We start from the raw sequence: 14,594 nt of genomic DNA on the forward strand, positions 1-14,594 counted from the left end.
TCCTTTCTGCTTCTCCCATCCTACCCTGTGTATGAATCTCTTCTATGGTGTCACCAAAAACGTGTCCTGTAGAACAGGAGTGTTGAAATGTTTAAAATCATGCATCCTATTAGAAAAAATTTTTGAGCACACTTCCTAATATATTTACATTTATTAATGATATATGTACAGCTTTTACTAATATATACATGGTAAAGCATAGTATAAAAGGAAATTAAGATAAATGAGAAATATAATTTGAAGTCCCAGGTGCTCCTAAATTCTCCCTGGGGTATGTGTACCCCACCACGGAGATCACTGATCTAAGCCAGTACTTCTTGTAGACTTTATCAGAATCACCTGAAGCAAATTTTATTTTATTTTATTTTATTTTATTTTATTTTATTTTATTTTATTTTATCTTATTTTATCTTATCTTATTTTTTAAAGTTTATTTATTTTGAGAGAGAGTGTATATCTGTACATGTACACACACATGAACAGGGGAGGGGCAGAGAGAGAGGGGAAGAGAGAGAATACCAAGCAGGCTCCCCACTGTCAGTGCAGAGCCCAGTTTGGGGCTCCATCTCACAAACTCACAAGCTGTGATCATGACCTGAGCTGAAATCAGAGAGTTGGATGCTTAACCAACGGAGCCACCCAGCTGCCCCCACCCGAAGAACCTTTTAAATGAATATTGCTGGGCTTCATCTTAGCTCTAACCAATTGGACTCTGGGGGTAGGGCCCTGGAATCTGTATCACTCACAAACTCCCCAAGTGATACCTAGCCCTTCTGCAGTTTGAGAACCATTAATGTATCCTCTGTTGACACCCTTTCGTTATATTTGGGAGTAATTATTACATTATTACATTCCCTTGGCTTTTGGGCTAAATATCATTAATTCTTGAAGTTGTTTCTTACTTGTTTATTTGTTTGTTTTGAGAGTGCAAGTGGGGGAGGGGCAGAGTAAGTTGGGGTGGGGGGCACAGAGGAACCGATGAAGCCTGTGATGACAGCAGAGAGCTCGATGCAGGACTCAGACTTTCAAACCATGAGATCATGACCTAAGCCAAGTCAGCCGCTTAACCAACTGAGTCACCCAGGTGGCCCTTAAAGTTGTTTCTAATGTGACAGTATCCAGCCTTCCACTTCAACAGATTTTGTCTCAACATCTAGTTTGTCGGAGCCGCACCTTTTCCCTGTAATTGACTTTAACATTTCAAATGTGGCTTAACTTTTAGTGGTTTAGAGTGAGCATAAAGAACCTCAGTCCTTCTGTAGGACGGATGTCAAAAATTTGAAGAAGATATAAGAAACAACTCATTCTAAAAACCAAAAAGAGTGAAAGAAAATGGATATAATTAGCTATCTATAGAAGTCACCCCAGAAAGTAAATGACTGTAAGAGAGAATTCCTGAGTGTTTGCCACAAAAAATGGTGGAGCGTCATCTAAATTTTGGGCAGACCCAGATTTGCTCCCTAAAATCATCTGAAAATTTACAGATCAATTTATAGTCTGCTCCTTCTCAGCACTGGACCAGAAAAGGCTGCTGTGGTTCTAGAAGACTCTTTCTTTTCCTTTGTTATTTCATGTTGTATGTTAGGCCAGGTGTAGGGCTGAGCACGAGTGTATTTAGGATTCAGTATAACCCATTACTGCTTTATATCAATATCCAAGTATTTGCTGAGTTCTTACCTTGAAAGAGGGCTGGATTTGGCATCATAAGAGCATTATTTGGGTGATATCTGCCCTTCTACTCTGTGACCTTGGGCAAGTTGGCTAGCATCTCTGAATATGTTTCCCAGTCTATAAAATGAAGGTGATAATGTTTGCCATAAACCATTCCTAGGGATTGAAAAGCTGAACTAAATGTATTAAAAGAACCACAAGAAATTTCAAGTGCTGCACGGGAGGGACCAGAGTAGGTGGTTCTTGACAATAAGCAATTTCACTGTTTCTTATATTCTTCTATGATGGATATTTGTGGCAACCTCTTTCTTCACAGGTAATCCAAATCTAAACTACATGGCGACTCATATTAAATTTACCACATGTTCTCTGTGAAAAAATACAAAACAAAGAAAAAACTCTTAGAGATGTTTGTTACAGCATTATTTATATCAGAAAACAATATAAGTCTCCAACTGTAGGAGAATGGTCAAATTTTAAGTCACCCATAAGATGAAATTATGCGGCTAAGTATTGATGAAACATTTATACTGCTACTATAAATATTAATGAATAGCTTTTAATGATTTATTTATATAATACTATTTCATATATATAAAAGTACAATACCCTGGACTGTCAATAATTTTATTCTGAGTGCAATAGTGCAATTTTCTAAAATATGCATGCATAGGGGCGCCTGGGTGGCTCAGTCAGTTGAGCGTCCGACTTCGCCTCAGGTCATGATCTCTCACGGTCCTTGAGTTCGAGCCCTGCGTAGGGCTCTGTGCTGATAACTCAGAGCCTGGAGCCTGCTTCAGATTCTGTATCTCCCTCTCTCTCTGCCCCTCCCTCATTCTCTCTCTCTCTCTCTCTGTCTCTCTCAAAAACTAAATAAGCATTAAACTTTTTTTAAAAATAAAATATGCATGCATACATTTGTCTTAAAAATTGCCACAGGTGCTTAAATACGTGAAGTTTTAAGGAACAAGCATAACATTTGGAAACATGACTATTTTTCATGTAAACCAGAAGTGTTTAAAAGATTATTTTTTATTTATGTGATATACATGTATATGTGTGTGTATGGGTATATATGAATTATCCTTTGTAGCTTGCAGTGGAATGAATGTATGCAGCCAGCGTTTATAAATATTAAAGGGAATTTGAAGTCTGCAAATGATGAAGAAATAGTGGTTTTCTATGGTAGGATATTAAATGTGTTCTTTGTTCTCTCTGCTTCAGGTGCTGATAGTCTGCAGCACGGGTTTGGCTGGGATTATGCTGCTCAACTACCAGCAAGATTACACAGTATGGGTGCTGCCTCTGATCATCGTCTGCCTCTTTGCTTTCCTAGTCGCTCATTGCTTCCTGTCCATTTACGAAATGGTAGTGGATGTATTATTCTTGTGTTTTGCCATTGATACAAAATACAATGATGGGAGCCCTGGCAGAGAATTCTATATGGATAAAGTGCTGATGGTAAGTATTTCAAACGCCCTGTACTGCTTTAGAGGTAAACATACTAGTAAAAATATTTTGCAAAACGTTCTCCATGTTTAATTCCTGTTATATGCAACTGAGTAATTTAGAATTAAACCTGTAGGGCTCACGAATGAGGTTAGTCTTGGGGAAATCAGGGAAGAAGGAAGGTCCTCTTGGCATGGATGAGACCATATATATACACCTAGCTAGAGCAATACCCATTAATAGTCCTGAGTTCGCATTATTTCATACTGCTCCCTCCCTCTCTGCAATTAGATGGGTTAGAATTGACTTTTTACAACCTGAATTTTAGTCCTTGAATTGAAACATTGGACCACTGATGTTCTAAGTGCCCTTTCTTGAAGTGGAGCTCAAAGACAAAAAGTCTTTATTTCCCCGGTGGTAGCACCTGCCTATATTTTTCTGTCTACCACCTTTCCAAATAGTATTGCTGTCAGCCCCATTAGAAGTCATTATCCTAAGTATGCCAGGCCAAACTGAAAGTGTTTTGTAATGAATACAGATTAACAGACTCAGGACTGATAGATTATATACTGTTTTCCATTAGTCAAGATCTGAACTTTTACACAGATATTATATTCCGATTCTTTAGTTATCTAGCCTCTGCAGCTTCCCTGTATTAGAATCTCAATTAAAAATTTTAAAACTTTAGAAACTATTTAAATGTTTCAAATATTATTATCAATGTCAAATGCTCCCAAAATAAGGATGCTTCTTAATAATAGTACTTTGCCATTAAGCTGTGAAATATTCCTATCTGAAGAGTAGGTAATATTGAAGGGTAAACATTAGACCTTGAGATAACAACTCCTCTTCCAGGAGCCTGGTTTATCTAGTTAAATATAAAATAAATGTGTTAATAAATAAGATAGATTTTTTTTTTCAATTGCAGAAATTTCAAATGATTTAATGGACGTATTGGGTACTGATTATCTCTTTCACTGAAAACACCATCAACTAAATTTTGGAAATTTTCATAATGTCTAAATTATATTTCTAACTGGTTGTTTTCATAATGGAATTTGACTTGTGAGCATTCCATCTCCCTTCTGATTAAGACATTTAGAAGAAGAATTTGGCGACACCTGTCTGGCCCAGTTGATAGAGCAGGCGACTCTTGATTTTGGGGTTGTAAGTTTGAGACCCATGTTGGGTGTAGAGATTACCTAAATGAATGAATGAATGAATGAATGAATGAATAAATAAGTAAATAAATAAATTTTAAAAACCTTAAAAAAAAGAAGAGGGAGAAATTTGTTTTTTGTGTCTTAAACCCTTGATCCAGAGCAGAGTAACAAAAAATACTTTTTTCTTCTTTTGGTTTTTTCAGTAAGAGTGATGAGGATATTTAATGGAGAAGTGCTCCATAAACTTGGACATGATAGAAACATTTCTTTGGGGCATAATCCCATTTTACCTACTTTTGACCACAGGTTCTGGTTGTTACTTCCTGTCTTCCTGCTTTATGGAGTAATTTCAAAGCCAGATAGACATTTTTTTAAAGTAGCTTATTTATGGTTGGGTAAAAACAGTATTCTGCACTTAGTAGAATCAATGCTTTCTTTTACCTGCTAGGGCTAGTTTAAAGAGAGGGCTTATGGAATAAAACGCTCTTGTTTTTCTGTTTAACCTTGATATGGAAAAAGTCAGACAACAAATAGAACAATAATCTAAGTATGAGAAAACAGTCTTTTAAGAAAGCATTAGGGATTTTCTCTTCCAGATAGAAGTAATATTCTCTCTTTGAGCTTAAGTGGGATTGTCACAATAAATGGATGGAAAAAAGATGTCCTAAAGATATCACAAGTTGCAGCCCATGTGCACAGATTTAGCAGCTGTTGTGTAGTGATACTAAATATTATTCACTGCTCTGGTTTTAGGCCATCCGTGTACTGATATTGAATTAAAAATGTCAGTGTTCCTTAGAATTCATCTGCCAACCAAAATCTGAAAGGACCTAAGAATTTATGCAATTTGGTCCATATTTTGCAGGAGTTTGTGGAAAACAGTAGAAAAGCAATGAAAGAAGCTGGTAAGGGAGGCGTTGCCGATGCCAGAGAGCTAAAGCCGATGGTAGGTGGAGATGAGGAGGTGACCGCCCTCCAAGAATTTCACTTTCACTTCCTCTCTCTCTCTGTTTTCACTGACTGCACTTCTTCAGGAGAAGCTTTTGTTGTCTGTATCACACAGGATGTGCTGCTCTTTCTGTTTGTGTGTTTACCCATCACTTGGATGGCAGAATTCTTGTCACAACTGAGACCGCCTTCTGTAAAAGTAAGCTGAAAGGAACAACATCTGTCTCAGGGCTTATCACCAAGCAGGGGCTAATTTTTGTCCCTAAAGTAAAATGGCCATTTCTGGTTTTGGGTTTTTTTTTTTCTTTTAATTTTTAGCTGTACGTGTTTGGTTTTCAATGGAATGGACATTTGGTTGTACACTTGAACTGACAGTTTAATTTTTATCATTTTGGAAGGTGATACTAGCAATTCCTTTCAACTTGCTAAAATTCACATTCCCCACTTTTTTAATATTGGTTTGTTTCTGTTGCTGTCTTTTACCCTTTGCTGACTTTTTCTTCTGTTGCCTGGATTGTACTTTCTTTGTTTCTTAAGCTGTTTTTCAGTAGCAAACAAGATTACTCCATCAACACTCACATTCCCACTCAGTAAAACAACCTGGTCTTCTCTAACCTCAGCTTAATTGTGAGAAAGGTCAATGATCTCTGGTCAGTGATATGTATGTATATTCTAAGTACTCTACTTTCATTTGGGAAAAAAAGGCAACTTAGTCAATGTAAGAGAATCCTGAGTTGCTTTTGCCATAGATACTCTCACCTCTGCATAATGACAGATAACCCTCGCATATCTTTGTGTAATTACTGCTTATTTTGCAAATGTATTGTTACTAAACAGCATGTTATTTAAAAATATTATATAACTGCCTACTTCCTGAAACAGCTAATTTTAAATAATGTGCCTTCTGATTGCACGTGATGTCCCGAAGTGTGAGATGAAGACTCCTCTTTCTTACTAAACTATACAGTTTAATAAGTGGTTGATTTCATAGGTTTCCAACTTGCATAAAACAAGCACGTTTAAGTATATAAGAGTAAAGGAAATGGGTTTGTTTGAGGTTGGGTGCTGGGGAGGCCATATTTATATGCAAAATAATTGCATATTCAACCTAAATTAAAACCTCAGCAGAATGTTTAGATATAAATTCCTCCGTAACCCCCTCCAGGGCCTATTTTGGTGTTGCTGTTAATAGCATTAATGATTGTCAGAGTCAAAACTTCAATGTTTATTTCCCAAGGTACAGATCACTCTAATCGTAAGTCAAAGGATGTAGAACTCTTAGTTTTAAGTGTGCACCAGCCAGAACTCCGTTGAGTGGGCAAGGGGCACCATCAGCAATCCCCCTGGTCTGGCTTCTTGCCTTCTCTACCCCCCTTTTCTGTATACCTCCTACTTGACCCTGGCCAAGGGGGACGGTAGTGAAGATTCTGCCGACCCTCTGGTGGCATGGTTAAATGAGGAAGGCTTCCTTCTTGCCACTGTTTGTTTGTCATACGTGTTCAGTAACTGGCTCCCAGTGTAAACCTTAAAAAGGTAAAATATAAAATCTTTAAAATGTAAACTACCTTTGCCCCCCTTTTTTGTCAATCATAATCATTTTTAAAAAGGGAGAAATATTTGGAGGTCTTGACTGGCTTGGTTTGACCATGAATTGGCACATATTTCTGCATTATCCTTTAGTGAAGGATACAGTGTGGAAGACGAGAATACAAGTATGCTGACTCTTACCTAAACCTCTAATTCATAGGTAATGATTGATACAAGGAGAAATCCCCAGGTTATGTGGCATTCTACCAGAAGCCAAAAATTTAGGAAGATTTTTTCCCCCTAATATTGCTTTCAGTTTTTTTTTTTTTTTTTTCAACGTTTATTTATTTTTGGGACAGAGAGAGACAGAGCATGAATGGGGGAGGGGCAGAGAGAGAGGGAGACACAGAATCGGAAACAGGCTCCAGGCTCTGAGCCATCAGCCCAGAGCCCGACGCGGGGCTCGAACTCACGGACCGCGAGATCGTGACCTGGCTGAAGTCGGACGCTTAACCGACTGCGCCACCCAGGCGCCCCAGCTTTCAGTTTTAAATTAATGCCCCTTAACTGAAACACTGCTTTAAAATCTTCATTCATTTTTTGCTTTTGTTTTATGTTGCTCATCAGCTCATTGCTTGCAGATTAATGGCAAAACCCTCCACTATGTTTCCAAATATATCTTCTATGTGCATTGTGCTTCTGGTGTTTTGGACATTATAGCATTTGGTCCCTAAGAATGGTATTTTTTTATGCAGTTTAAAAACTTCCCGGGAGAGAAGTTGAGATGTTGCTTACAGAGTAGTTAAATATTTTAAGTACATCAGTACCTCTGATTCTTATCTCTCTTTTGCATTAGCATGGTAAGAGTTGACCCTGCTACCACTGTGCATCTTGGATGTGTCCCTAAATAATTCTCTGAGAGATTCCTCGTTAAAACTTGGGGTTTGGTAGAAATCAGGATTGCTAACTTGTCTTTGCCTGATTTAATTCACATGTTATTCCCTTAGATAAAAGTTCTGTAAAAGCGCCATACCTATTTAGCCGTATCTATACAATCTGCTGTTAAGTTCACTTGTTTATCTTCTTTCTTAATGGGATATTTTAATTTAGGGTTTACTTTTAGCCTAGAGAATTAATGTTCAGGAAAATGAGGTTTTAAATTTCCCTTTTGATGAGGGATCATTGAATTAAATATAAGTACTTCCAGTTTTCCTCTTGGACTTTTTTTTTGTTGTTGTTGTTGTTTTTTTTTGAGAAAGAGCCTCACTAGTTCAGGACACTCTGAAGGTCTGTGAGGTCGTCCTATAAATCTTTGAAAATGATTTTAGAAAGATTTACCAAATGTGATGTTATAGAAGTTTAAGAAAGAGAACTTCCGGCCATCTGCTTCAACAGGAAAGAATTTATAGAGGAAAAGGAAAAAAAAAAAAAAAAAAAACCTGAACACTGTAACAACATAGGCCAGAGATGTATTCTCTGCATATCTCAGAGACTATCCAGAAGGAAACGTGACTTTCTTTAAATTTTTGTTTTTTTAATGTTTACTTACTTTTGAGACAGAGTGTGAGCAGGGAAAGGGCAGAGGGAGAGAAAGACACAGAATCCAAAGTAGGCTCCAGGCTCCTAGCTGTCAGCACAGAGCCTAACAGGAGCTGGAACTCACAGAGCTGTGAGATCATGAGCTGAAGTCGCTTAACCGACTGAGCCACCCAGGTGCCCCTGACTTTCAACATTCATAGGAATTGCGGCCCCTGGAATATAGGTTCACGCAAAGGGCTCTCAGTCCATTTTGCTTTGTTGCCGCTTGTGACCATCTGTGTACTTGTAACATCATTCATGACCTCCTTTTAATGGTAATTGTCTAAGATTGTACTCTGTATGACTTTGTTTTCTAGGCTTCGGGAGCAAGTTCTGCTTGAACCTAGCCGACCGTTATGGAACCCATTGACATTCCAAAACAATATATACACATAACTATGTATTTGTGTGTGTGGGTGTGTGTATATATGTATATGTATGTGTGTATATATATGTATATGTATATACACACACACACATAATCAGCCAAAATCAGAGAAAAGGAACAGGGATTTAATACCTTTTTTATGCTTATTTTTGTCAAACATGTACTCCTTTCATACGGGTGGCTTTTACAAGGCAACTGCCGTCATTTAATGTTTTCAATTGTAATTGTCTTAATGGAAATGTTAAGATTCATATCTGATTAACATTTTTAATAACTTAGAGGAGATTTTAACTTTAGTTATTTAAATGAGATAAAATTATTGTACCGAATTCTCTGTCTAAAGTTTATTCAGGGGTGATTTCCCTGATGTGTGCATAAAATCAAGATCTTATTTTACTGATGCATAAGTCCTAGTGGGATGAGACTAGGCATATGCTTTCAGATAAATAAGGAGTTACTCCAATCAGTTTTCCCCAGTCAAAGAAGCCATGTCATTTTACTTTTAGAAACATACAAGTGGACTCAATATGGGAATTTTCATAATCGCTCATGCATTTGTCAGCCAACATTAAAAAGTAACCAACTCCTCAGGTATTTGTAGTTTACCCTAAGCTTCTATAAGAGAGTAGGTTAAAAAGAAAAGGGTAGATAATCTTTCTTATGCAAACTTTGTTCTTATAGTTTGTCTTTTCTTTCATTTTTTACTTTAATAGCATCCTCCACACATTTGTGTGCCTGATTTGAAGGGAAGCTGGGGCACCCAGCGAGTTTAGCCATTAAGTTTCTGTGTATTGATTTGCAGATTAAGTAATGCTGGGAGGAATAAAGAAGGAAGGGAAACTTGGAACACAAAAGCCTTGCAGATTCCAGTGCTTGGGCTTCTGCTTCTAAGGAACTTCAGTGGCTTAGGGCTAAATGGCCATTTTATTCAAATGCTATGAAATCTGAAAACATACTGGCAGGTGCTCCTCTCCTTGGCAATTCATTCAGTATCCAGATTCTACAATGTTTAACTGAAGAATTGGTTATGTTTTGATCCTAAGAGTCGAACATTCTTTTTGTTTGGGGATGGGTTTGGGGTTTTTTTGTTTCTTTGTTGTTTTTCTTTTTTTTAATTCCTAAAGCTTACCAGATATGAATGGCTAATATTCCATTGTTCTGCTTATTGTAATGGTGAATGCTTTAAGAAAAAAAAAAGTGTAATTTGCTAAGAATAATTCATGATCTGTTTATGCGATAACTCCTTTTTGTTACAATTTTTTTAAAAAAGGCTATTTTTGTTAATGTAAAGTAAATATTTCAGAGCAAATTTTTTAAACTTATTGCACTAAATACAGGCTCTGTACAAAAAAAAAAAAAAGCCTCAGCATTTTATCATTCCATGGAAGAAGAATCTTTTGAAAGAAAGCATTGCCTCCTACCAGAATTAGACAGTGAATTAGACCGGTATGATGGAAATGCATACAATTAATGTCACTAGGGCTTAATAAGCAGCTGTTTGCTAATGTGCTTCCTTTCAAAGGGTTAGACCTTTAAATTGCTGCAAAAGGTAAATTGTATTTTTTTTTTTTTAAGTATCCGTGTTCTTTACTCTAGCTAGGCTAAAATTTGCTAAATGCCTTGGTTTCTTTTCAAAGCTCATGTAATATTTCTGATTTTTCAGAATATTTGCAATAAGAGTCTGGATTTTTAAAAAAACAAACAAACAAAAAACCACACACACACACACAGTTAAGAGCTCATATCTTGGCAAGACCTGGGAAACCAACATTGTGAGACTAGCTATTTTGAAACAATAATTCTCCAGAAGTTAACATCTAACATCGCCAAACGGTATCATTGTACTCTTTTATATCATTTGAAATGGAATAAATATAATTATGTAACTAACAATTTTCCAAATAGATGAGAGAGCAAATCATGTAAGGAAATTCAGAATACCTTCTGTTTCATAGCCACACAGATTTTGGACATTAAGAAACATTGGGAACTAAATTTAGGATTGGAAAAAGTTTGGAAGATGAGTGTCAAAACAGAAGACATTCTAGGAGCTAGCTATTCTAGGAGATGTCCCTCCAAAGTGACCTGATGGAAGTCTTGAATTTGGAAATTAGGTTCTACTCACTTGGACATCCCAGCATCATGGACTCTTGCTGCTCCCTGTTCCATTTGCTCGCAATCTCAGCTATTTGGAAGCCACCAGGAATGCTTTCTAATTATCATTTGCAACTAGAACTGTAATCAGAAAGAAATTTTGTATTTTTGTATAACTTGATTGTGTGCCATTTTATATAACAGGTCCTGTTTTACAAATAAATTTCGTTTTACTAACATTGTGTTTAGAAATTATGATCTATGTGTAACCATGTCATTTGAGTTCCAAATTAATTGCCAGGCTGTTTTCCCTGAGTGAATCTGTGTGCTGTCTAAGTAGATATATGCATAGGTGCATATATATTACCACAGGCACACACAGAGAGATGTTTAATATATAGAATATCACTCTCATATGAGCTTCATTCCTTGATACATTTTATAAAGCCTCACAGAGGCTTTTTAGCAATATTTAAATGTTTTGAGGTTATGTTTGGATATTCCTGCTGCCTCTTTCATTCATTGTGAGTCATTCTTCAGCTAGCTATGGGCCGCCTTATTGCTACTCGCTCACTGCCTCCATCTTCTGCCCAAGTGAGAAGAATAGATGAAGAACAAAAATTATCTGTGATATGTGGTTGCCTGAATAATTTTATAAGCCATTGACTCTGTGTTGTGGTTTTTGTCTTTTTCTGTGATGGATCTTCAAAATTGTGTTCAGTACTTACACCTCCAGAGTTCTAGTTAGGGTCCTCTATTGTAAATGGTGATCGTGGTGGCCGGAGTATCACTGTGGGCTCTGCCATCAGAAAAAGCCTCTGGTACATGATTTAGACTTTCTAGGCTCCCGCCTCAATAGTAAGTGCTGCTATAATGTAGTATGGAAGGGAGAAGGTTACATTTCGGTGTAAGTCCAAGAGACCTATGTTCTACTGGAGGCTTAACCAGTGCGTTAAGTAAACATTAGGAATTTAGCTAGGGCGTTGAGATTACATAATCCTTGCATGGATGAGCAGAGCTCAGAGCAGGTTGTTCCTTTAAACCATTTAATGCAGTGCTTAATATTTAGGATTAGAGCTTTTATCCTATCCTATAGCACGATTAAGTCCTACGTTACTGCAGTTTAAGTAGCTTAACTGTGTGTTGGTACCCAAACTTTTTCCATATTGGTTGGGGAGGAGGCACTCATTGAATCTTATTTTTAAATTATGCTGGAAATAAGTTCCTTTGTAGAGATGCTCCCTTACTCTTAGATATTTTTTCTTTTTTCTTTTTTCTTTTTTTTTTTTTAGCAAAGAACATTAAGTTGCTGATTCCCAATACCATTGATCTTGGTATCTGCCAAGGGTCCTTGTCTTTCCAGGGCAGTTTCAGGATTTCATCCCAGTAGGGGTAGTGAAGAGATGACCCCTTCCTTTATCCTGGTCCTGAGCTGTTGCTTTACATGAGAGTAGTGCTTCTCCCACCAGAACTGCAGGCACCAAATATCAGGCCATATCAGTGTCTCCAAAGCTTCAACCATTTGCACCATGCACCAGCACTAGCTAATAAAGGCCATTTCAAGGGGGTCCCCCAGGCCACCCCACCTGCAAAATAGAAATAATGGGGTCCATTCCAAAAATGGAGCTGCCAATTATGGTGACTTGAACATTTTAGTTTATCTTTGGTCAGTAACCTTCTCATTTGAATTTCTGGAGTTTCCAGTAGCCTTAAGGTAGCCTATGAGAAGTTTCCTTCAGAAAATACTTTAAGCTTTCACCTTTCGATAAGTTCTCTATTGCTTTTTTTATTGCTACTTAAAAAAAAATCCTCAGAGTCTGGAGGCTTATCAATGCACCTGCCACAGTTAATTTCTGTATTCTTTTCATACATTTCATCTGACAGGAGTGCACTATAACAGCTTGCCTGGAGTTAAGATGTGGTCCGTGAATATATATTAGAAAATTGCAAGTTCAAAAGTAAATGCACATAAGGCAGAGATTTGCATATTATAAATTCACAGCATAGAATTCCTTTTGCTTTAAATGCATATTCATGCATCTTTGTGTACTAAGGATGCATATTAGCCCTTTTGAAGGGTAGGTACTGTTCACATACAGTGGCCGCTTTTGAAATTAGCTCATCTTTGATTAGTGGCACATAGCCCAAATTTTGAAACCAGGACCCTTGAGTGTGCCAAGAGAAAAATCTAGAGCTAACAAACTTAACAAACAAAAAACTAAACATGTTGCATACACTTGTCAATTTAAAATAGCACACTTTCCCCCATTCAAACTTCATAAATGTGAGCCAAATTCTTACTCTACAAGTTTTAAGAGGAAAATTTTAATCCAAGATTCAAATCTTTTAAAGTGTCTTTCTTATAGAAAGCTTCAATGCAGAGTTTTTAAATTTGAGAATTTCTGTGGGAAACCTTTCTAGGGAGATACTACAGTAGCTTTTCGTCCTTCCCATCTTCATGATTTTTATATGGATAAAAAAAAGTCAAACTTATGTTTCAGTTTCAATATTGCATGAACAATTATCACTTTTGTAAATTACATGGGCAACATTTAAGTTTGATATTTTCTAAAGGAATTCATTAGTAAATTTGTGGAAAAGATATGAAATTACTAGGAACCAAAATATTAGGCTATTTTATTCCATTTTGATACTCAGTTTTACAACTAAAATGATTTCCTGAGGAAAAAAATACTCCAGGCCAGGGCATTGAGAATAATAAAGCTTTTAGGTTACTCAAGGTCTAGTCAAGACCTAGCTGAATATGAAAGCATTGTAATTCCCAAATGTTTCAGGAAATTTTGACTTGTATTTGCTAAGACCTGAATTTAATATTTGATATTCATAAGCAGGTTCTTAATCTTGTGAGAGGACTGTGGGCCCCTTTGAGAAACTTATGAAAGCAATGGACTGTCTTTCTCTCAAAGGCACATAGCACATTTATGAACATTTAAAATGGTAATCGAATTTCAGGGCCCTCAAACTGCCAAACTGCCAGCCTCCACCCCACCGTCCCCTTAGGGCCTCATGCACACAAATCAAAGGCTGCTCTAAAGTTGGTTTGATAACATGTTTTGAAATAAAGTAGTGATTAGGACTCCACTAAAAATACTTTTAAGATGGCACCTACCAACTTCTGACCTGGAATCATTTGTGTAACTTAAGACTTTTCATTTAGTACCAGTTTTGGAAATAGAAACCGCACTGATGTGAAAAGTAACAAAATGGTTGACACTGAATCTTCAAGACAGTGAGATTTCTTTCCTTGGAGGTGTGATGGTGTGTGTGTTGGGGATGGATTTTGGCAAACTACCACACTATTTGCCATGGATGAGAAAATCCAGACAGTGAATAAGGAAGGAACCCTTATAATTAGCCATCTACAAATTATTGATTCTTTTTATTGTTGCTCAGATATGACAAGTGTTATCAGTAGATCACTGTCTAAAAATATATCATGACCAAGAACAGTTGAAGATGATGATAAATTAGCAAACTCATTTTAGCTCATAGTTGACAAAGTTTTAGTGGAAAGTTGGAGAAGCAGATGCTGGGGATGGGGAGGAGGGAATTCAGAAGTTGTTTTCCTCCCCACTTAAATCGGGGAAGTGTTTCTTGCTCTGAGTGTTTTCCAGTCACCCACTAGAGCAGCTTTTGACCACTCTTCCAATGAGACTGTGCCTTCACTCCCCACACCCACCCTGTCTTGCTTCTTTAGGGAAGCACGTGGATTTCTTCACATCTGCTCCATACTATTAGGTAGGGGTGCTGCGTCT

The 14,594-nt window shown here is 37.1% G+C and overlaps 1 protein-coding gene across 3 annotated transcripts in view; it reads left to right on the forward strand.

Moving 5' to 3' along the window:
• The window catches only part of SLC44A1 (solute carrier family 44 member 1), a 206,114-nt gene that overhangs the window by 150,808 nt on the left and 40,712 nt on the right, over window positions 1–14,594 (forward strand). The window contains exons 14-16 of one of the 3 annotated variants that reach the window (XM_043566212.1): window positions 2,896–3,132; window positions 5,149–5,229; window positions 8,654–11,057. In XM_043566212.1, the coding sequence (XP_043422147.1) occupies window positions 2,896–3,132; window positions 5,149–5,229; window positions 8,654–8,677 (342 nt within the window). In that variant the 3' untranslated portion in view covers window positions 8,678–11,057. Of the gene's footprint in view, window positions 1–2,895; window positions 3,133–5,148; window positions 6,790–8,653; window positions 11,058–14,594 lie in introns of those variants that run through there. The other 2 variants (XR_006295036.1, XM_043566211.1) reach the window with 2 other exon arrangements.

The sequence above is a fragment of the Prionailurus bengalensis genome, chromosome D4, assembly GCF_016509475.1.
Source record: "Prionailurus bengalensis isolate Pbe53 chromosome D4, Fcat_Pben_1.1_paternal_pri, whole genome shotgun sequence".
Lineage (NCBI taxonomy): Eukaryota > Metazoa > Chordata > Mammalia > Carnivora > Felidae > Prionailurus > Prionailurus bengalensis.